At 43.6% G+C, this 23,035-nt stretch overlaps 1 protein-coding gene across 5 annotated transcripts in view; it reads right to left on the reverse strand.

The window, feature by feature from the left end:
* pi4kaa (phosphatidylinositol 4-kinase, catalytic, alpha a) overlaps positions 1–23,035 on the reverse strand; it is a 222,391-nt gene that overhangs the window by 72,663 nt on the left and 126,693 nt on the right. For 2 of the 5 annotated variants that reach the window (XM_037979489.1, XM_037979493.1), the window contains exons 35-40: positions 18,887–18,994; positions 14,296–14,448; positions 12,102–12,322; positions 10,812–10,967; positions 2,188–2,267; positions 1,912–2,111 (exon numbers count right to left, since the gene is read on the reverse strand). In XM_037979489.1, the coding sequence (XP_037835417.1) occupies positions 1,912–2,111; positions 2,188–2,267; positions 10,812–10,967; positions 12,102–12,322; positions 14,296–14,448; positions 18,887–18,994 (918 nt within the window). The remainder of the gene's footprint in view (positions 1–1,911; positions 2,112–2,187; positions 2,268–10,811; positions 10,968–12,101; positions 12,323–14,295; positions 14,449–18,886; positions 18,995–23,035) is intronic. The other 3 variants (XM_037979490.1, XM_037979492.1, XM_037979491.1) reach the window with 3 other exon arrangements.

A 23,035-nucleotide genomic window follows, 5' to 3' on the forward strand; every position in this document is an offset into this window, starting at 1 on the left:
TCTCGGCTGGCCTGGGAACGCCTTGGGATTCCCCCGGAGGAGCTGGCCCAAGTGGCTGGGGAGAGGGAAGTCTGGGTCTCCCTGCTTAGGCTGCTACCCCCGCGACCTGACCCCGGATAAGCGGAAGAGAATGGATGGATGGATGGATGGATGGATGGACAGATTGTAGTAATACTTGTTTTTTTTACATGATAATTTTAAGTGCTGTACATCCGGCCCCCCGAGCTGTTGGCTTTCAGTAAATGTGGCCCTCTGAACAATTTAGTTGAATAGCCCTGGCGTATATGCACTGTGTATGGAAATACATGTATATTTACACATTTTTCATTTCTTTTATTATTGACTTTATTTTAAATAATTAATTATTCAATATTTTTTTCTTTCTATTTTTTTCTTGTTTGCTAAGGGTAAAATCTCTTATAGCTATGACTCACAGCTGGCTTCAAGGAGGTTCTAGCCATTCATTTGATGATTCAGAATAGCAAAGCAGGGGCTAACGCATCCTGTGCTTGGTTTGGGTACTGTATTGCAATTTCCCAGACTGGGGATATTGTTGAATGAATTAGGTAACACTTTGAGGACCTCCAATCATCACATCCATCTCTGAGAAGGCAAAGTTTGAGGACTCAGGTGGGAGATGAGCTTGGTAGAGGTTGCCAAGGTAGTTACAAAGCTCCCGGGCGGCATGGCACCAGGGCACCAAAGGTGGATGAGATTCTGAGATGCCGATCTCTGATATGGCTTGTTAATGTTGCATGGAGGACCAGGCAGACTAAAATTGTCATGACAATATTTAAAAAGAAGTTTCAGAAACTCAACTATCAGCCTCCCTGGAAAGGTTTACTTCAGGATGTTGCAAAAAAAAAACCCTGACTGACTGTTAAACCACAGATTCAAGACAAGCAGTGTGGCTTAGGTCACAAAAGATTATATGAAGACATTTCTTAAAAATACAGAGAACCTAACAAACTCTTAAAATATTTTCCTGTGAGCATGAGAAACTATCTGATGTGTAAGGTAAACATTCTCATGGATATCTAATATTATCTGGTTTGCACAGGAAACTATTTGGTTGGCACCAGATAATCTCCCCAATAGCCTAGCAAACCAAATTACCTTAAACTAAGACTGCTTAGCCAATAGAGAATGGCTTCTGAAACATATATCCAACATATATCCAACTTCCTGAAAACACAAAAATATTCCTTATATCATTCAAAAACTAAAAGAATAATGTTGATTATATAAAATAACTAATTGATGATTATATCTGGCAAGCACAGCTACAATGTCTTTGTAGGCAAGTCCCAGATCAAAATAAAGCTCAATTAAATCTTTTTTATTTTCCATACCAAAAACAGACACTAAAATGCACTGCATATTCTCATTTGTAACAACAGATGTTGAACATCAGACACTTTTCTGGTGTGAACTAGATATTATTGTGTTAGCATCAGAACTGTTCTTTTGTACAGTAAAACATAGATTTTTTTGTGCACGCATTATTTTTCTGTGTGCATGCAAAAACTATTTCAAGTATTTTTTTCACCAATATATCCTCTAAAGGACTCCATATAAGAGTATATTAGGAATCTGACACTAATCGACTATGCAACATGCAGTTTGGCTGACCATAAAACCAGTTTGACCATTACCAGTTAACTAAACCTAACTGCAACAAAAGCAGAGCTCAACAGTAGCCAACCTGAATCTGTAATATTGAGTTGCCCATAAAATTGATTTGAATTAGAATTGACTCAATTTGAGAAAACAAAGCAAGCACGGCTGTAGGATCAGAGCAATGAAACAATCAAGAATGCATTTTCTCCAATTTGTGTCCAATAATATTTGTCTATTTTTTGTTGACGTATTTCAATTCACATTGTAAATATTTAAGGCTTATTGTGTCACCTTGTCGGTAGCTGCATAGCCAGGTAAGGGGTGATACTCCAGGCCAAGTTGACATTGTCCTTCCACTGTTTCTCTGTGAGACTTATGTATTTGGACCTCCAGTTGGCAATGCTGGTCTCCACTGACTGCTCAGTGGCAATGGCCAGCTCCTGAGTGGAAAGGGTGTTGTACCATGTTGTCAGTCGTTCAATTTCACTGGCCTAAAAACAAAGGGGAAGAGTCCAAGAGTGAGGAATGTAAAGAACAAACACAAACAAAACAATTCTTTGAACTCACCAATAATGCCAGCAACAGAGTGCGGCGTTTCATGTAGTATTTATGAAGCTGTGTTCCTCTGTTACTCTTCTTGGATGTGCCTAGAAAAATAAATGCAGGAAGTGAAACCACAGAGTTGGTTTTAAAAACTTTTTTAGTTTGACTTCTTATAACGGCTTTTGGAATTTGAAAATGTGTCACGTCGTGACTTGAGAAATTTATTAAGTAAAAGCCTACAGAAATTGAATGAGTAATGACTTTTTGAGCTTTCAAAACGAATATTTATAGTTTCAGAGCTATAATAAACATTTTTTGGTTAATTATTCAATGTATATCTAATTAATAATTGTACAAGTAAATCTTATCAAGCATTTTTTTTATCCTTGTGCCTAAAACACATAAACCTAAACTGTTCACTTTTTGTCTATAAGTATCTTGAGATTTCTCTGTTATTGTATTGTTGTTGCACAATTGGGAAATAAAATGTATATTTGGATGGGGTTGAATCAACAGGCAACCTAAATTTGTATATTAATCCACCATTCTATTTTAACCTTTTTGTAGCCCCCTTTTTGAAACCATTACAATGACAGGCCTTAAAGGGGTAAGTTAGGTTTGGCATGTCATGCCACTTAGGTTTTTGCCTAAACCTTAAAAAATAATTACTTAAACTTTGTCAAGGGGTATTGCAAGTGTAAAACAGAATGTCAAAGTCCAGATTCTAAGTTGAATAAAAATGTGGCTTTTGATTCTAATATTTGTAATGTAAACATGACCTTTTTCAGTGTGGTTTTAGTAGCATGTTCAGGGTTTCTGTCATGCTGAAAGCTGAATTGCCATCCCAGTCAGAATTTTAAAAAAGACTAAAGAAAGTTTTCAAAATTAGTTTCCATTATTTATCAGCTGATGAAAAATATTCCCGCAGAATGATGCTGCCACCACCATGCTTCATTTTAGGGATGGTGTTCTTGGGGTATGAGTTTGTGCTGCATGTGATGTTGCCCTTGATGGCGTAAGTGTTAAGTTTTAGTCTCATCTGACAACTTTTACATTGCACACAAGCAGACTTTACCAACTAATTGTCATAGATAGTGGGAGGTGGTCGAACCCAAAATCTAATTTACCTTCAGTTTAGAGAAATTCCCAGATCACTTTAACTTATTAGAAAAGACTTTTAGACAGTGTCAAACAACCCCAAATTTTATGCCAATTTTATGACTATCATTTCTAAGAAAATCATAGGAGACTCAGCTGAAAACAACAATAGATATTGAAATACGAGAGGAAATTTTACTTTTATCTTCTAAAATATCCATATGTAACAGATTCAGAAAAATACAATACAATATCGTACAAAATGTCTATATATCACCGCATATCAAGGCCGTAAATCCCATCTCATCTTTGGGGGGGGACAATAAACAAGAAAATTTCTTAAGAACAATTTTGGGGGGGTTGGCAAAGTTACGGGGAAATGTAATGCAAAATGTACAGAGGGAAGATTATCTGAACTGCATGCATATACAATACAGAATAATCAGTACTAATAATGATTTAAATGGCATGTATTTAGTAGTCATAATGGTAATATTAATCAGTACAATAGTGTCAGTAATTTTCTTATGAATTAAGGCATTTATTAAAAATATTACCCCCTCACACACACATTTTAAACTCTTAGGGAGCTAAATATGATCAAGATATTTGCCAGCTTGCTTAGATTAAAATGCTGGAATCTGATAAACTGCTGTGTTACACAACGTAAATCAAAATTAGCTATTAACCCTCTGGGGTCTGGGGTGAAAGTGGATGTTTTTGGACTATTTTAAATTTCCTTTATATTTCACCCTAAAAGTGGTTTAACCTGCCATGTTTGGAGTCATTTTTTCAGCACAACATCCCAAATGTGAATTTCATTTTACTTTTTTTCCATGGAAACCAGACTGACTCGCTCCTCCTCCTTAGACCTTCCTTCTCACTTCCAATATTCCAATATCTTTAATATAAGCTCCTGTGTTGACTTGGGGGGCCAGAGTTTTGATTCGGAGCTTCCCATTTGGAGCTGGGACTCTGATGTTAATTGTTATTGGCCTTAAGGCTCTCTGTATGTTGTGTACCTGTGGTGATTTGGTTTTTCTATGGGTTTTGTTTATGTTTTATTTTTATTCTTTGGTTTGGGTTTTTGTTTTGTTTCGATTCTGTTGTATTTGCTTTTTGTTTTGTGTCATGTTCATGTTTCATTTCACCCTTCCCCAGTCATTCACTTGCCTGTTAACCACGCCCATCTACACCTGTCCCGACTCTGTAATCACTCCACCTGTTCCCACTCACCTCGTTATCCTCAGTACTCAAATACCCGGTCATTTCTCCCACCACTGGTTCATTGTCTGTGTTAGTCGTCTGTTGTTTGTCATTGGTTTGCTCGTTGTCTCGCCGCCATTCCTGGTTCTGCCGCTCTGTGCTTTATGTTCTGCTTATCCTTTTGTTTTGCTGCCATGTCAGCTGTTTGTTTTCGTTTGTTTCTTTAGTTTAATAAATTAGTTTAGTTTCTTTAATATGAGTCTGCGCACTGGGTTCTTCTCCATCAGTTCCATGGTTCCTGACAGAATGAACCAGCCACACTCAAACCCAGCAGGCTCCAAGGTTGGTGTTACACTCACGCCTGAAGAAAAAGAGCTCATCCTGGCTGAGCTGTGGGAGGAACATCCGCTTGCTTTTCTTCAGGGGCCACGTTCCCCGGCAATCGTCTCTGCTGTGTTCCGGAACCACCATCGGTGAAAGAAGACACAGAAGGCGGCAGTCTTCTCGTGTCCTCCGGTTGCAGCAGCCGCCACCACAGCCCCTCCGGTGGGACGGACCGCCGCCACCACAGCTTCTCCGGTGGGAAGGACAGTCGCCACCACAGCCCCTCCGGTGGGACAGACAGTCGCCACCACAGCCCCTCCGGTGGGACAGACAGTCGCCACCACAGCCCCTCCGGTGGGACGGACCGCCGCCACCACAGCTTCCCCGGCGGGTCGGACGGAAGCCGCCGCCTCTCCTGTTTCCTTAATGGATCGGCCGGACGCAACTTCTGTCTCTTCGATGGATCAGCCAGACACCACCACGCCTCCATCAGTAACATTAGTTTTCACGTCTCCCCTTCCTGGTTCACAATTTTCCCCCGACAAACTCATAGAAATCTCTAACCAAATAAATAGACTGCTAATGTCAACTGCATCCAATTCAGATCCAAGACACAATCTAGTCACCTGCAATATCATTGAGAGAATCCTCCTGTCCTATCCTGGTCTCCTCGGTCTGGCTCATTACTCAGACATCTACGCAACTGTTACTCAGTTAAAAGGACATTTATCAAACACCTCCACTAATCATCAACCACCTTCACTCCCTGTTCACCCGTCAACCCGTCACCCTCCAGCTTTTCCAGTGCAGCCTGCAGCACTTTTAGTCCCGTCTCCTGACCCGCCTGCAGTGCCCTCAGTATCACCTCCAGAGTCCTCTGCCGAGCCCTCTGAGCTCCCTTCGCCCTCTGCCGAGCCCTCTGAGCTCCCTTCGCCCTCTGCCGAGCCCTCTGAGCTCCCTTCGTCCTCTGCCGAGCCCGGGAACCTCACCGCCCTGGTCGCCCGCCACATCCTCAAGAACTTTGATGGTTCCCTGGTTGTCTTGGGGCTGTTTGATTTTGTTTTGTCACCCAGGCCGTTTGCCTGGTCGGTTTTTTGTTTGATGAATTTGTTTTGTGTTAGCCCTCCGTCCTGTGTTTTGTTTTTACCCCCCACCACCCTCCCGTGCTAGGTATTTTGTTTTTCTTTTTGTGGCCGTCTAGGGCCGGCCCTTGAGAGGGGGGTACTGTGGTGATTTGGTTTTTATATGGGTTTTGTTTATGTTTTATTTTTTTTCTTTGGTTTGGGTTTTTGTTTTGTTTCGATTCTGTTGTATTTGCTTTTTGTTTTGTCTCATGTTCATGTTTCATTTCACCCTTCCCCAGTCACTCACTTGCCTGTTAACCATGCCCATCTACACCTGTCCCGACTCTGTAATCACTCCACCTGTTCCCACTCACCTCATTATCCTCAGTACTCAAATACCCGGTCATTTCTCCCACTAGTCGCTGGTTCATTGTCTGTGTTAGTCGTCTGTTGTTAGTCATTGGTTTGCTCGTTGTCTCGCCACCATTCCTGGTTCTGCTCCTCCGTGCTTTATGTTCTGCTTATCCTTTTGTTTTGCTGCCATGTCAGCTTTTTGTTTTCGTTTGTTTCTTTAGTTTAATAAATCAGTTTAGTTTCTTTAATATGGGTCTGCGCACTGGGTTCTTCTCCATCAGTTCCACGGTTCCTGACAGTACCATACATAAATAAACCTGTTTGAGTGATTTTCATCTAACACTCACTGGAAATTGATTCTTTCCATGACATGAGGTTAGTATGATAATCAAGCAGCAATTACAGCCCAATCCAATAGTGTGTTTATTAGGATATACTGTATCCCTGAATCTGTAAGATTACAGAAGGATACTGTACATGACTAAATGGGTGGGAGATGAGCCTCCTTCAATATATTTGTAGAAATCCTTGATCAGACTACATTTCTTTGGAAAGTCTAAAATTTAATATTAACCACCAGAAGGACCTTTTTACATTAAAGTTTGGTAGTGTTGGAGTACCTGAGAAATCAGAGGGCAACCGTCTGAAATGTTATACCCAACAAGGACATTGCTGTAGATGCATTCTGGATTTGCTACATATCTTAAATAACTTGTATATGCACTGTACTGGACTGTTATACTTTTGAAAATGTTCAATAAATAAAATGTTTTAAAAAGAATTGTTGAAAAAACTTTGTGACCTTTTTAAAACACATTTATGCATTGTGTCTTTACAAAATGTAACCTGATTGGACAAATGGTCAAGAGTCTACATCTGCCCCCACCCTCATTAGCCCCACTGTTGGCCCTTGAGCAAGGCCCTTAACTCTTTAAGATGCTCCTCAGGCGCCTTCGATGGCAGCCTTCTGGTCTGTGTGTGTATGCCCGCAAATGCGATGGAAAAAGAACAAAGAATGAATTTCCCTGTTGAGTATTAAAATCAGGGGTGGAAATTAATTTTTTTTTTACCAGCCACTCAAATATTTTAACAGCCACTATTTTTTTGTTGTGACAAAAAGTAATTTCATATGATGACGATGATGGAGGTGGGTGGAAGCAGTTGTGGTGCCCTACAAGCTGAACAACACCTCTTTCTGGACACTGCATGGAATTAACTAGATTTTTCTTATTTTATTTTAAACCATTAAAAGATGCATATCTGTACATAAAAAATTCAGATAAGTGTAATTCCTTTTTTGTGGAGTGTTTTTGAAGTATTTTTTTGTGCTTTTGTAGGTTTTTGTATGTAAGTTGTAATGTTTTTCAGGCACTTGCTGCTTTTAATGCATAGATCTATTTGTGCTACCCGCTTGTATTTAACAGGTAGGATATTCTGATGAAGGAAGTGATTTTTGTGGTTTTAGAAAGGTTTTTGTCGGGGATATAAATTGTTCCAATGCTATGCTAAGCATAACTCCTAAGCTTCCACTTCAGTATCCAATGATATTTAACATTAACACGAACCACTGTAGTTGTCGGTTTGTAAACATGATGGTAGCAGTTTTTGACGGGTAGCACCGACCGTTAGACATCGCTGTTTAGGAAAATCTGACGAGGAAGCACAGATCGTCAGAACACCAGCCATAGGCGCGAACGCACACTGACCGACGTCATGACGTCATTGATTTAGTTAAAAAAAAACGTTTAACTTTCGGTTCTTCCCTTGACTACTCTTGAAAAACAGAAAATAAAATAGCTTCTCATCAGAACACCTATTTGGTGTTAGACTGCATGTAATCTGTAGTGGATCGAGTGCATCATATGGGTTTGCAGTGAACTGTTGTAATATTTTTATTATTCAGGCGGTTTTCTCCGCCTGAAGTGGTATTTTGCTTTTATCTAAATAACATTCGGGTTGAATGTTATTTAGATTATTAATTGTCCAACAACAACCAGTTAATTTACCAACATGTCTTTAACTGTGTTTATTCCTCTCATCATAGACAACAAGTCCTGTGAATTTGAAGACATTTGTTCTTTTTTTTGCAAAAGTTACCAGGGGGGAACCAAATATTTCAGCCGTCTGAAATAATCGGTTCCCCCTCTAAAACATAGGACAAAAATAATTTACCAATAATTCCTTACCTATGTTTATTTCTCTGTATTATGATATTATTAGCACATTTTATTTTTAAAAGAATTATGTTTTTTTGTTTTTTTTTAATGAGAAATATTTGCCCCTCTAAACAATTCTGTTAATAGATAAGTCATTATTTACGGAGACACAGGGGGAACCGTATCTGATGGGGGAACGCGGCTCGACGTAACAGCAGCAACTCGAGCACATTACCGCCCCCTATATGTCATGAGGACAAATAACACCTTTTCTGTTCAAATTGCCAACCCGCCACAGTGGCGTGTGTGATGATCAAATTCACCCGCCACTTCAAATATTTACCCACATTTGGCCGGTGGCGGGTGCTAATTTCCACCCCTGATTAAAATAGTATGAGATTTTTTAAGATTTAAATAAAAAGAAGAAACGACAGCAAAGACCTGCCACAGGATCTAAGAGATGGGTCATCCTTTATCTAATCATTTACTGATGCAAAGTTTCCAGGTAATAGCTCTTTGGAATTCACCTTGTCAAGGTCACTGAACAGTCCGTGTTCTAACTCTGCAACTATATAACAGGAATTTAACATTCCTGTTACAGAAGACATAACATGTTATAAACTCCACAGCAGGACATCTCATGGGTCAAGGGTGATCACTGTTGATGTCAAAATGACGGGGTCAAAGGTCAACATCACAGTTGCCCTTACGCTCTAACTTTGCAACAGTGTGATGTAGGAATGTCAAACTGCACAGTTGGACACCTCATGGGTCATATATGATGGCAGTCTGAAGGCAGCCTAACATGCATGTTTTTAGACTGAGGGAGGAAAACGAAGTCCACTCAGCTGCCAGCTAGATAAAGAACACCCATCCTCTTGAATATTCTGAAGCTTTTTTTGTTTGCTTGTTTATTATTTATTTATTTAATCTATTTAATTATTTTTATTTATGGCTAAAAACTGTAATGAGCTGATAATTAGAATCCTATTTGGAGTGGATTACAGGATGTAACAAGGGTGAGTCTTGTTTTAGATAAAGTCTGTTCTGATTATTCAGCTTACAAAGAAGGAAGGAGGCTCGTGTCAGTCATGTTGCCTTCAGGAAATGTAGGTGCTGCGAGAATTGTGGCTTAGTGCTTTCTATCCACCATATGCATGTGATTTGCAATAAACCAACTAATGCCAGTGACTAAGTTTGCCCTAAAAAACTATTTTGGACAAAACATGGCATCATTAACATTATGCAAGCAATAAACCTCACCAGTTTGTGCATTTCAGCAGAAACGCTTTAAGAATGGGCCTCTCCCACTTACGCATATGACCCTGAACGCACCATTGTATTCTATGGCTATGACGTTTCACTGCTAAGGCAACCCGCTGGTGCCAGCACAGAGGTAAGGAATGTGAAGTATATGAGTTGTTTTGAATAGCTTCAGCAACTGGGGTCCGGGTCACAAGCTAAACTGAGATTGGCTTAGAAGTAAATCGTGTCCCACATGGGGGTGCGTTCTTATGATTGGCTGAAACAAGGAAAATACCTGATTGTGAATTGTTCTGTGCATTTGTGAATCCTTCTGTGCACGTGGGAATCATTCTGCTCATTTGTGAATTATGAGACTGATTTAGCTCCATACAGAGGAGACTGTTGAATAGAGTGGCAGAGGGAGATCAAGCTGATGGAGTGCTGTAGTGGCGTATGGTGTGATGACACATGCTGTAATACAGTTCAGGAGTTTAAACTGCCATTCCTGGTATTTCATTTACAACTGCCACAACAAAATTGTCTTGTATGACACACAATGAGGTAATTAAGATCATCAGGAAGTAACTACAAGGGGGCTGTAGTGGCTCGGTGGTCAGTGCCGCAGTCTTGCAATCCCCAGGTTGCAGGTTCAAGCCCATGTTGCGGCAGGAAAGGCATCTGGCATAAAAACAATTACCAAATCGTTTATGCGAGTTTGCTCACTGTTGTAACCCCTGAAGAAGGGATCTGCCAAAAGAACTTACCTAGGAAGTAACTACAAAAATGTGACTCAAATGGCTCTGAACCGTGTTAATGTAAAAATAATAATGACGTTCAGATGACAGAATGTAATTCTTACAGAAACATCAGAATACCTGCTGTCACACTGATCTGACAGCCTTCTGTGGGATGTGGCTGAGTGTGTACCTACATACAGAGTATCATTTGAATGCAAAACGTTTTTGGTACACATTTAACCACTTGGTGTGAACTCTTTTAGTCAGAGTTGACTACTTACAGTCAGATCACCCAATACAGGTCTTTAATATGAATTGTGAACAGACTGTTATAAGACTTTACCCTACCTTATTTGTTCATCCAATTTGTTATGAGGTATTCATATTGTGGTATAATAACATAAAGCACTAAATCTATTCTATTCTTTGTAGTTTTTTGCTCAAGTGCATGAGTAACATTGTACCCGACTTCTTGGATGTGGTGGACATGCCACTTGATAGTGGGTAGGTGTTGATCCATCCCTGTCCACTCTGCTGAGAGCGAGAGCTTGAGTCCATGTTGCTCCTCAGGTCAGCAGCGTTTATCACTGACAAACTGTTCAAAGAAGAATCCTGATTATCTGTTAACATAAGAACAGATTCAGTAAGAGACAAGAAAAATGGTTGGTACATCTACTCTGTAACATCCAGTGTGTTTCAAAACCAGTATGTCTTTATTCCAACTTCTAAACAGTAAAAAACACAAAGAACATGATCAATGCTAAGGGATTATTTATAAAGCAAGATGACTTATGTGGCTTTAGTTGTTTTCTGCTGTCATGGTCATGCATTTAAAAGCAGAGGATTCTCGGGTAAATGGAGGTAGAAGTTGTCTCAGATCACTGATACTGATCCAGAATCTGTGATTTGAGAACTCCTCTACCTAAAGCAGTTCGATGTGTATGACAATGAGACTATATCTTTACTTTGGGTCATCATGAATGAAGAGGAGAGGGGTTTTAAGGTGGAAGAAAAACACTTTTTAAATTGTGGTTTCTTCTTCTGATACTGAACTTACTGAGGAAGGTTGTGTGGGGGTAGGGTGGGGTGGGCTTATGAATAATCATGCATCTTGAAACAAGTGACAAATTTGTGCTTCTCACAGCTGCAATGAGTAAAGCAAAAACTAATAATCTAAAGAGTAAAGAGTACAAAAGCTAAAATTTGTGAAACGAAAGATAAAACCAGCAAAATAGTAGATGAAAGCTAAATTTGGCAAAACAATACTTCAAAGTTAAAATGAGCAAAACAGTAGTAAAAAGCGAAAATTTGAAATCCAGCAGCTGAATGCTAAGAATAAAGCAAATGTGCTAAGGATGTTAAAGAGCAAAGGTTTTAAAGAATTTGAAAAGACACCAATGCATTTCCACAAGAAACAAAAATTGTAAATAAAGTTAAATATTTCAAAAAATATAGAAGTTACAAAAAGCAGCCATAATGTTGTAATGTCCTGAACAAGCTAAACAATTTAATACCTAAATGGACAAAAACAGCTAAAAGAACGCTAAAACGGTTACTCAAAAAAAATGTCTGTAAGACACTAAAAAAAAGGAACCTATAGTGTGAATGTTGCCTGCCTGTAAAAATGTGACAAACTAAAGAAGGAGAGTTAAAATGAGGCAGCAGCAGCTCTGTGAGAAGCAGTATCAGATTTGCCAGGTGCGACAGCATTCCCTTGCTGCTGTGCAGCCCGGGCTCCACCACTTTACTCTTACTTAAGATCGAAATCGGAGTGGTGCTGGACACGATAAGCGATCCAAATATCCCAGCAGAGAGTGTGCTTGGGCCTGGGGTGGTACCAAGCTCACCAGGTGGGACCAGCTGGCACGCTGCCAGGTACTTCTTGTCCGACAGGATGTTTGCGTAGAAGCGAATCATGATGCTGATGTCCTCACGAAGGTGCTTGTCACCCTGGGTGGGAAACTTCGGGCACACACTGCAAAAGCCACAAACAGCTGTATTGTAAGGAGTAGAGTTATAAGTATTTATATATTTATTATTGCCTGCTTTTTGCCTGTAGGTGACGGGCAAAAATATTTTTGCTAGTGTCTGTCTGTGCATGTGTGTATTTGTCTCATGAACCACTGGAAGAATTTTTATGAATCTCTTAGAAAGTAATTACTGGATGTATATCTACAGCAGAAAAATGGGTCCCTGGAACGTTTTGTGAAAGTGTTTCTGTGGAAGTATAGGCGCAGGCCTTTAAGGCTATCGCTAGTGGGTTTATCCCTTTGCGCGCAGCACTGAAAACTTTAGTCCTCGCCCACCTGCTGTGTGGACCCCACTCCCGGTCTGTATAAATTACGGTGAGACCGGGCATTCGGCTCCCAAATAGCTTTTTTCTTCAGCCATTTAGGAACCAGTGAGGCCCAGAGCTTAAAGGGCTGCGCCTATACTCATAGAATCTGGGGTTACAATACGTAACCAACGTTCTATTTCGTATAGGCTTCGCCCTTTAAGGCTATCACTAGTGGGTTAAAGGCGAAGCAGGATGTAGTCTATGCCTCACTGGGTCCATCCAGACACAAACATGAAGCACCTGCTTGCACATAACACATTTCATCACTCAGCCTCCTGCATGCGTAATTATGCGCTCCATGCGCGGCAGCGCACCAGAGAAGCAAATGATTCCTGGTGAAAAAAGGGGCTGACATAACAGACCTGCTGCTGTGAATAGGAACAACGGAGGTTACAAACTGTAACAGTGTAATGATGAGCAGAGCAGGTCAGCAACTCCTCAGGAGGAACAGTTCAATTACAATAACTTCAGCAGTCATGAACTGTGACTGATAATAAACATCTCACACTGCGTCTGCGTGCAGACAGGTGTGAGCCCAAATGAACGCTCCATGAAATAACAACAATCATTCTGTCAGAACCCTGAGAACAGAATGGGTCATGGAGAAAGTGGAGACATCACATAGATAAAAACGAATAAATGAGCACGGAGATGACCAAAAAGCTGCCGTGCAAATATCCTCCACTGTCATCCCTCCATGCAGAGCCGTGGAGGATGAACTGCCTCTGGTGGAGTGAGCTCTGAGGTTCTCTGGAGGATCCAGCCCAGAGGAGCTGTAAGCCTCAGAAATAGCCTCACACAACCAATGTGAGAGGCGCTGAATGGATAGAGGACGTCCTACAGAGCTGTCTCTGTAATGCACAAACAGACACTGAGAGCGGAGCAGTGCGGCTGTGCGCTCCACGTAACACGACAGCGCGTGCACGGGACAGAGGAGATGAGACGTGGCTTCCTCCTCAGAGTTATGAGGAGGAGGATAAAAACCATCCAAAGTTATCACTCTCGATCTGAATGAGCTTGTGATGCTTTTAGGAGTATAAGCAGGGTTAGGACGCAGCACAGCTGAGCTGCCATCAGCTTGAAATCTGAGACATGAGGGAGCAGCAGAGAGCGCAGATAGATGTCAGAGCAAACAGCGGGGCTGTTTAAAAAACAGAAATTTAAGTGGAGCATGATCTAAAGGCTCGAATGGAGCTTTAACCAGTATGCACAGAACCAGTGCTAAATCCCACTGTGGGGCTAGTGGGCGTGACACAGGTCTGTGTCTCCATACACCTTTCAGAAAACGCTTCATCAGTGGGTGGTTAAAAACTGTTCTGTCACCAAAACCCTCATGACAAGAAGAAATAGCTGCAGCATAAGTTTTAATTGTGTTGAACGCTAATTTTCTGTCCATCAGCTGCTGCAGAAATAAGAGCACGCAGCCTAACGGACATGAAATGGCCTTCACGCCTTTCTCCGTGCACAAGCACTGAAAGGCTACCCACTTTTATGTGTACAGCATAGTGGTGGAAGTGGCTTGTGCGCCCTGGATCGTGCGCACCACATCCTGTGGGAGGCCCAGTTTTTCTAGGCGGATCCGTTCAGCAGCCAGACCCAGAGATGCTGACCTATTTCCGGGTAACTCCTGATCGCTCCTCCTGCCTGGAGGAGCGCATCCTCCCTCCACGGCAGCTTCCACGGCTGGCCTTACATCAGTTGCTGCAGGTTTGGGAACAGCTCTTCCTCCCGAACTCGATCCAGGATCCGCGGGATCAGCCGAACTGGCGGGAAAGCATAAAGGAGCATTTTTGGCAACGTGCTGTGAGTGAAGGCGTCCACTCCTAACGGTGGATCGTCCCGTGGACTCAGTGAAAACCACAGCTGACACTGGGCGTTCTCCCTTGTGGCGAACAGATCCACTGCCGCCCGGCCGAACCTGCTCCAGATCCGAGAGATCAGCTCGGGATGAAGCGTCCAGTCCCCGTGGCAAGGACCGCCCCTCGACATGTCCGCTCCTCTGTTCAGGACATAGGGGATGTACACTGCTCTGATGGAGAGCAGCTTTTCTCGTGCCCAGCACAGCAGCTGTCTCGCGACGCCTGCCTGACAGTTTATGTAGGCTGCTGCCACTCTGTTGTCCATGTGGATCAGAGCATGAGATCCCGCAGCAGAGGAGCAAAATGCTAAATCACTTTCCACACTGTGAGAAGCTCAAGCACATTTATGTGGAGAGACATGTGGTCTGGCCACTGTGCGCCCACCGCCTGGGACAGACACGCCCCCCCCCCAACCTGACAGGGACGCGTCTGTGAACGTGTGACGTAGGTCTGCTGAGGGGAACTCCTTCTGACAGGATGAGAGGGTTTTCCCAATGAGTCAGATCGGCTCCCACGGAGGGAGGGACAGAAATCATCCGTCTCTTCTGGCGCATGGGATCTATGCACAGGCGGGCAAACCATCTCTGTAGGCGTCTCATTTGAAGCAGGCCCAGCGGAACCACGATGTGAGCCACTGACAACATCCTCAGGAGCCACATGACAGACAGAACTGTCACTATGCTGCGGGGTTTGACATGGCGGAGCTGAGCAGTCAGAGCGTTGGCTCTCGGCTGTGATAATTGGGCTCTCATCGAGGTTGAGTTTAACTCCATAAAAATAAATAATTATCTGGGACGGGAGAACAGAACTTTTTTCTCAGTTTATGGAAAAACCCAGATTTAGCAGATGTGACGCGAGCGCTCCGATCGCGTCATAGCAGGTCGTCCAGATAAAAAAGGATTCTCATTCCTGCCATGTGTAACAGCTGCAGAGCTGTCTCCACACATTTGGAGAACGTGAGTGAGGTGAGAGAGTAAATGAACGGCAGACGGTTGTACTGATACGGGATGCCCTGGAAGAAGAAACGCAGAAATTTTTTGTTACGGAATGATGGGGATGTGAAAATATGCGTCCTTCAGATCTATGGAGGTAAACCAGTCGTTCTGGTGAACGTTCTCCAGCAGCTGTTTGATTGCCAGCATGTGGAACTGTCTCTCTATGATCGATTTGTTGAACATAAACAGATCAAGAATGGGTCTCATCCCTCTCGTTTTCTTTGGAACCAGAAAATAGCGGGAGTAAAACCCCATGTTTTCCTCTCCGTTGGGAACTCTGGAAATGACGTTTTTTTGACATCGGTCTATCTACCTGTCCAGGGAACAAACTCGCTGCCACTCTGAGTAACGCTTGGAAAGCGGGCGCGCATTTTTGTGCTGTGTCATGGTTCTCATGAACGTCAGCCAAGTTAGAGCCCCTCCTGCCGTCACCTGCCTCTGAGGCTCTCCTGGGGGGACCCATGGGGAGCTCAGACAGAAAGGGCTGTCTGTCCGCCTCTGTACTGTGCTCAAGCTGTGGGCTCACGTCAGTATTGAGGTAAGCTGGCGCACACTGAGAGGGGGTGTCGGCACTTTTGTGAATGAGACGCAGTTTCAGAGGAGGCTGTTGCTGCCGTGGCAAAGAACATTTACTCCCACTGCGCGGTGAGTGGGGAGAAGCAGCGGAAAGTAAGACAGGCCCCGGCAAAAAACGAGAGATTTTTCTGGCCTCGGTCTGCTGAGGACAATCAGTTTTGGCTGATATGACAGAGTTCCTTGTGGAACTTGCCTAACTGCGGTGCCTCCTAACCAGCTGTTTAGAGGTTACTGGCTCGTTCTGGGTGGGGAATGTGTGAGGAGGGGCTGCTGTGAGATCAGTTGATCTGACAGACAGACTGGAATTTGTTTGAAATCTGCCCTTTCAGAGATGTTTTTGTTTTATTTCAAAACACACATCAGAATCACACACATTCCCCCCAATGAGTCATTTCTTCTCTGCTTCCTCCGTGAGCCCAGCGGCTGGTTGGTCCAGGAAAGCGCCTGCTGCTGGCTTCTGGGAAAACGCTGGGTCGCTGGTTGGTGCGTCAGGAAGGCCTGTTTCCCTGGTGGTGCAGGCCGGCGGAGGAATGGGGCGGGAAGCCGCTGCCACAGCTGTGGAGCGTCTCTGCTGCTGTTGCTGGCTTCGGCGGTCCCTCCAGCAGCCGGAGGAGCGGAAACGCGGGACAGGTGGCAACGTGGTGGCAGGTGGCAACGCGGGACAGGCAAACCGTAGAGGCTGCGCACAGGTTCAAAATGGCATCAGTGGCTTTACAGAGGGAGCTCTTCGTCTCCTCCAGCAGGTCTGTTCCCTCCAGCCTCTTCGAAATGCTGAAAGCCAGCAGGGCTATGGTGTTGTTTGCCGTGGCTGACTGGAACGAACACTGATGGGCACTGTTTGTGAACTTGGTGATCAACTGATCGTGCCTGCCTGGGGGAACAGGTCGCTGGGCCGTCCGGGAAGTCTTCGCTCTGAAAACCTCTGCAAGGCTCTGCTCCAGAGGGAGAACCGAGAGAAAACTCGGTTTCCGCCTTCAGCTTGCCAGGCCCAGCTGCAGCCTCGTCCAAGTATGACGTCACAGCTTGGAATCAAGGCCAGATGGGGTCAGGGCGACGAGCTGAGGCAGAGCCAAACCTTTCCACCAGATCATCCGATCGGGGCAGGGGAGGAGGAGGGACGGAGAGTCCCTTTGCGCTAGCGGCCTCCTGGATTATGCCGGGCAGTTCCAGGAGGAGAGCGCCTACAGCTGGGAGCGGAGTGGCCGCTGACGTGGGAGGAACCCAGGCGGCTGAACATTCACTCAGCCGTCCTTGTTCCGCTATCACGCTCCCTAGCTGGGAAGAAGCAGCGGAGCTGCTGCTAGCATCGCCTCTGCCGGAAGAATCATATGATTCCCTGCACGGCTCTGCATCGAAAAGGGCGATGGCGTCGTCCAGCGAATACTCCGCCACAGGGAAACCTCCTCAGCCTCGGCACTAGCTTTGAAAAAGGCTGCTCGTCTCTGCTTCTCCTCAGAAGAGAGGAGTTCACAGGGACGGCAGGAGAACTGGGGAGTGAGGGCGAGGTCGGCGTGGCGGGGACCTAGGCATCTTCCTCGCAGATGTCATGCCGGTCGTAGCCCATGATGTAGCCGGTCAGGCAGGACGGGCATAGGCGGATGGTGCTGGTGCTGGACATCTTTGTTGTTTTTTCACTCTTTAGTGCTTTGCTGTAGCTGAAGAAAACAAGGGAGCCAAATACCCGGTCTCACCGTAATTTATACGGACTGGGGGTGGGGCCCACACAGCAGGTGGGCGTGGACTAAAGTTTTCTGTGCTGCGCTGCGCACGAAGGGATAAACCCACTAGCGATAGCCTTAAAGGGCGAAGCCTATACGAAATGGAACTGTATATTACTACAATTTACTGCCTGAAAACAGGGTAAATATCCATCCTAAGCTCTATTCGCACAGGATTAGTTATACCTATGGACCACGTAATAATTACAGAGATGGTCTTTGTTATTAATCCCGTGCGAATTGGCCATGTCAGTAATTTGTAAAGTAAAAATTCCCCGCACATTACCTACTATATTTTGCTGAACTCCGAGGTCATATGATAATACTAATCCAATGTGAATAGGCATCTCTATGATTTGGACATAAATGGGTGGAATCCGATTCGTAATTTAGGCAGTTTTTGTTTTCTTGGCACATTTTTATTAACTTTTGGCAATTTTATTTTGGAGTGCAAGGATAACCTTTTGTGTCCCAGGCCAGCAAAACCCTATCAACCTGTAACGGTTACCATAAAAAAGTAAAGGCTGAAGAGAAGGAGCAAAATCACAAGCAAATGGTGGCTCACATCATGCATTGCTCTGTGCGATAAGAATAATTTTATTCTGTTTGTAGCCTGCTATACAGCACTATAGCAATGGCAGTAACACAGCACTGAGCTGTGACTGTGACCATAGCCTGAAAAGTAGTTTTAACCTAAGCGGATATTTCGCAATACAGAGCGTATCCAGAAGATTTCAGCAAAATCTCAGGCTTTGGCTGTCCCATGCGAATGCACCACATTGGGGGGTAATTTTTTTATTATATGTAGTCCCTAGGTAAAACTAATCCAGTGCAAATGGGGCTTTAGACATACCACAACCAAATAACAGACTGAAACAATTTGTTAAATAACCACTAAAATATTTTTACATAAAATAACCACTAAAATATTTTAAAATAAAAGCTAACAAATAGTCAACATATCAAATAGTCTTGCTGCCTGAAAGTGATTGTTAGTTGAAGACCGAGATCTTATTTAGTATAGGTTTCTAGTTTGAGTCGGTGTGAAGGTACCTGAAGTAATCGAAGGCTGTAGAATAAATCTTCTCTCTGAGAACATTTCTGACTGTTGCATTAGTGATGATGTCTGAATGTAGCAGAGCCAAACCCAAAGTCAACAACCTACATCACAGAGAAACACTCATTAGGAACATCTCGAGCAGGAATACTCTGCACATTTTGATATTCTATATATATATCAACCTTGAAAAAGTCTTTACACGCCATGAGGTTTTCCATATTTTGTCCGGTTTATACCAACAAACTTCAAAGTATTTTACTGAGATTTTATGTGACAGATCAACACAAAGTAGCACATAATTGTGAAGTGGAAGGATCCATGGTTTTTAACATTTTTTACAAATAAAAATCTGAAAGTGTTTTGCGCATTTGTATTCATATCCCCCCCAAGTCAATAATTTTAAAACCATCTGTCACAGCAGTTTAGCTGCAAGGTTTCTGGGTTCTGTCTCCACCAGCTTTGCGCAACCACAGATTGAAATTTTTGCCTATTCTTCTTTGTAAAAAAGCTGCAGCTCAGTCAGATTGGATGGAGAGAATCTGAACAACAGTTTTCAAGTCTTACCAGAGTCTCAGTGAAATTTATGTCTGGACTTTGACAGGGCAATTCCAACACATGAATATATTTTGATGTAAACCATTCCACTCTAGGTCTGTCTGGATGTTTTGTGTTGTTGTCCTGCTGGAAGGTGAAATCTACGCCAGTCTAAAAGTGAAGGTTTTGTAAATATGTACTTCTGATATCATATCAGCATTTAGCCACAATTTGTTTATTAAGAAACAAACAAGTAAGAATCTGCGCAGGATTTAAACCAAGTAGGGGTGGAGGCAGAGGGGTGGCACTTGCTAGCCCTGGAACCTGATCGGCCACCCTAGGTGGTCCCTGTTAATTGGCAAGTCATTGCCTGCAACAATAAGTTCTAGAATTGCGCCGCTCAAGGTGGCTGCATGTTGGAGTAGCTCTGTTCCATTCATTCTGAGATATTGCTTTTGAAAACTTTATTCCTCTTTTTTTCTTGATGACACATCGGGACAGACGGCTACGAGAGATCCTTCCTGCCTACAGTAATCTTCATCTATAACAACTCTTTAACAAAACCAGGATTATGAGCTACAACAACATTTAATTTCCCTTTGGGATAAATAAAGTATTTTTTAATTGAATTGAATTGAATAAACAATGTGCTGCATTGGAACATCCATCCATTTTCTTTAACCGCTTCTCCTTTCCGGGTTGGAGGGAGCTGGTGCCTATCTCTAGCAGTCACTATGCGAGACGGGGGACACCTTGGACAAGTTGCAAGTTCATCACAGGGCCACAGAGACAAACGAGACAAACAACCATTCACGCTCTTAGTCACACCTAGGGAGAATTTTTACAGTTAACCTAAAATGCATGTTTTGGTCTGTGGGAAGAAACCAGAGCAAATCCATATTTGCACAGGGAGAACATGCAAATTCCACACAGAAAGTTATTAGGTCGGGAAGTGATCCTGCAACATTCTTGCTGGGAGGCAACAGCTCTAGCCACTATTGGAACATCTTTTATTATTTATCTTTTGCCCCTTAGATTTCAGACTTAGTAACTGCACCTAAGCAGAGTTAGGTTTCACTTTTGGTTTATTATCCATGTGAGCAGCCATGCAGTTAGTGTCTCCTGCTCTTTTCCTTAGCTAATCTGAATCTCTGTGAGTATGGTATTGGGGGTCTACTAAGTGTGAGAGTCTGGTTTGTATTGGCGACAGTCAGATTTTTTGGGCTAAAAGTTGGACTTCGCCAAGGCTGCCCGTCGTCATCGATTTTTAATATAGATAATTATCATGTCCCATTGCACGTGATTGTGATCTTCCCTAGAGCAGAGGGAAGGGTGTATGAGAGCAGTGTAATGAAACCTGTGGAGATTACTGGTGTACTTCCATATGTGAAATGAATATGAAAGTACACTAAAACCAAAGTTTGTCTTTCTGTTGTTTCTAGATGCCTATGGATGCTAACACATGGCATGGAGCTTACTCCTACTGAACTATAATTTTCAGGCTACATTCCTTGAATGAACCCTAACATTCTGTACAGACACATCTATGCCCTATTTTATAATGTGTAACTTTTTTTCAGAAGATTGGAAAATGGCAAAATATTTTTATCTCTACAACCATTAAGGTAAACACCACAGAAATCAGCAGGCCTCTTCTATAGACTAATCTCGTTAAGCATTAAATTTTTCTTTTGGATCACTAAAATTATTTGCATTTTTAAAAATTTTGAGTGTTCTTGCTATACAAGCATCAATCCATCCATTATCTTCCTCTTATCCGGGTACGAATCGTGGGGACAGCAGCCTAAGCAAAGAGGCCCTGACTCCCATCCCCCCTGGGTCAGCTCCTCTGGAGGAATCCCAAGGCGTTCCTAGGCTAGCTGAGAAACACAGTCCCTCCATCTTGTCCTTGGTCTTCTTCTGGGTATCCTCCTGGTGGAACGTGCCCGGAACACATCACCAGGGAGGCGTCCAGAAGGCATCCTAACCAGATGCTCAAGCCACTTCAACTGGCTCCTCTCGATGTGGAGAAGCAGTGGCTCTACTCTGAGTCCCTCCTGTATGACCAAGCTTCTCACGCTATCTCTGAGGGAGAGCCCAGACACCCTGCGGAGAAAACTAATTCTGACCACTTATATCGGCAATCTCGATCTTTCAGTCAGTACCCAAAGCTTGTGACCACAGATGAGGGTAGAAACATAGACTGACCAGTAAATCGAGAGCTTAGCTTAATGGCTCAGCTCTCTTTTCACCATGACAGATCAGTACAGTGCTCACATCACTGCAGACACAGTACCAATCCAACTATTGATCTCAATGTCCGAGGAACGTGCTCAAAGCTCTGCCAGAGGTGGGAGTTGAAGCTCCATCTCACAGGGAACTCCGGCAGACATTCCCAGCAGACCCTCACAATAAGTTTGGGCCTACCAGGTCTGACCGGTATCCTCCCCCACCATCGGAGCCAACTCACCACCAGGTAGTGATCAGTTGACAGCCCCACCTCTCTCTTCACACCATTATGCTTGAACATGGTATTCATTATAGACAATCCATGATGAGCACAGAGGTCTAACAACAAAGCACCACTCAGGTTTAGATCAGGGGGCCGTTCCTCCTAACCACTCCCCTCCTGGTCTCACTGTCATTGCCCATGTGAGTGTTGAAGTCCCCCAGCAGAGCGAGGGAGTCTCCATAAGAAGCGCTCTCTAGCACCCCTCTCTCCAAGCACTCCAAAAAGGGTGGATAATCGGAACTGCCTTTAGGTGCATAAGCACAAACAACAGTCAGAAACCATCCCCCCACACATAGGTGGAGGGAGGCTACGTGTCTAGAGAGAAAGAGTGTGCAACCCCTCTCAAGATTACTGGTTCCAGAGCCAGAGTCGTGCATTGAGGTGAGTCTGTCTATGTCTAGCTGGAACTTTTCGACCTCGTTCACCAGCTCAGGCTCCTTCCCCACCAGAGAGGGAACGTTCCATGTCCCGAGAGCCAACTTCTGTAGCTGAGGATCAGACTGCCAAGGTCCCCGCCTTCGGCCACTACCCGTTCCACATTGCACCCGACCCCTTTGGCCCCTCCCACAGGTGGTGAGCCCATGGGAAGGGGGACCCACGTCTCCTCTTTGGGCTGTGCCCAGCAAGGTTCCATGGGCATGCCCTACCTCCAGGACTGGCTCGAGAGTAGGGCCCCAATGACCCACGTCTGGGCAATGGAACATTGTTTCCAAGAATGTAGCTCATCATAAGGGGTTTTTGAGCTGCCCTTTGTCTGATCCACCACCTACAACCTAATTGCCACGAGTGACCGACCATACAAGAGGCATGAGGCCCCTGACAACTTCTAGGATCATTGGGACACTCAAACCCCTCCATCACGATAAGGCAGCAGCCCAGGGAGGGGTTATGCAAGAATATGACTTCAAATATAATATGACTTCAAATATAATTGTATATTTAGGAAATGGACAAAAAATTAGGCTTTCACCAGACCAAGAGTGAACCATTTTTTTTGACAAACTCTTAATTTTTTATGAAATTTAACTGTTACTGCCAGAACTATCATTTGTGGTAAACTAGGTTTTCTGGCCTTTCCTTTGCCATAAAGTTTTCT

The sequence above is a fragment of the Kryptolebias marmoratus genome, linkage group LG14, assembly GCF_001649575.2.
Source record: "Kryptolebias marmoratus isolate JLee-2015 linkage group LG14, ASM164957v2, whole genome shotgun sequence".
Classification (NCBI taxonomy): domain Eukaryota; kingdom Metazoa; phylum Chordata; class Actinopteri; order Cyprinodontiformes; family Rivulidae; genus Kryptolebias; species Kryptolebias marmoratus.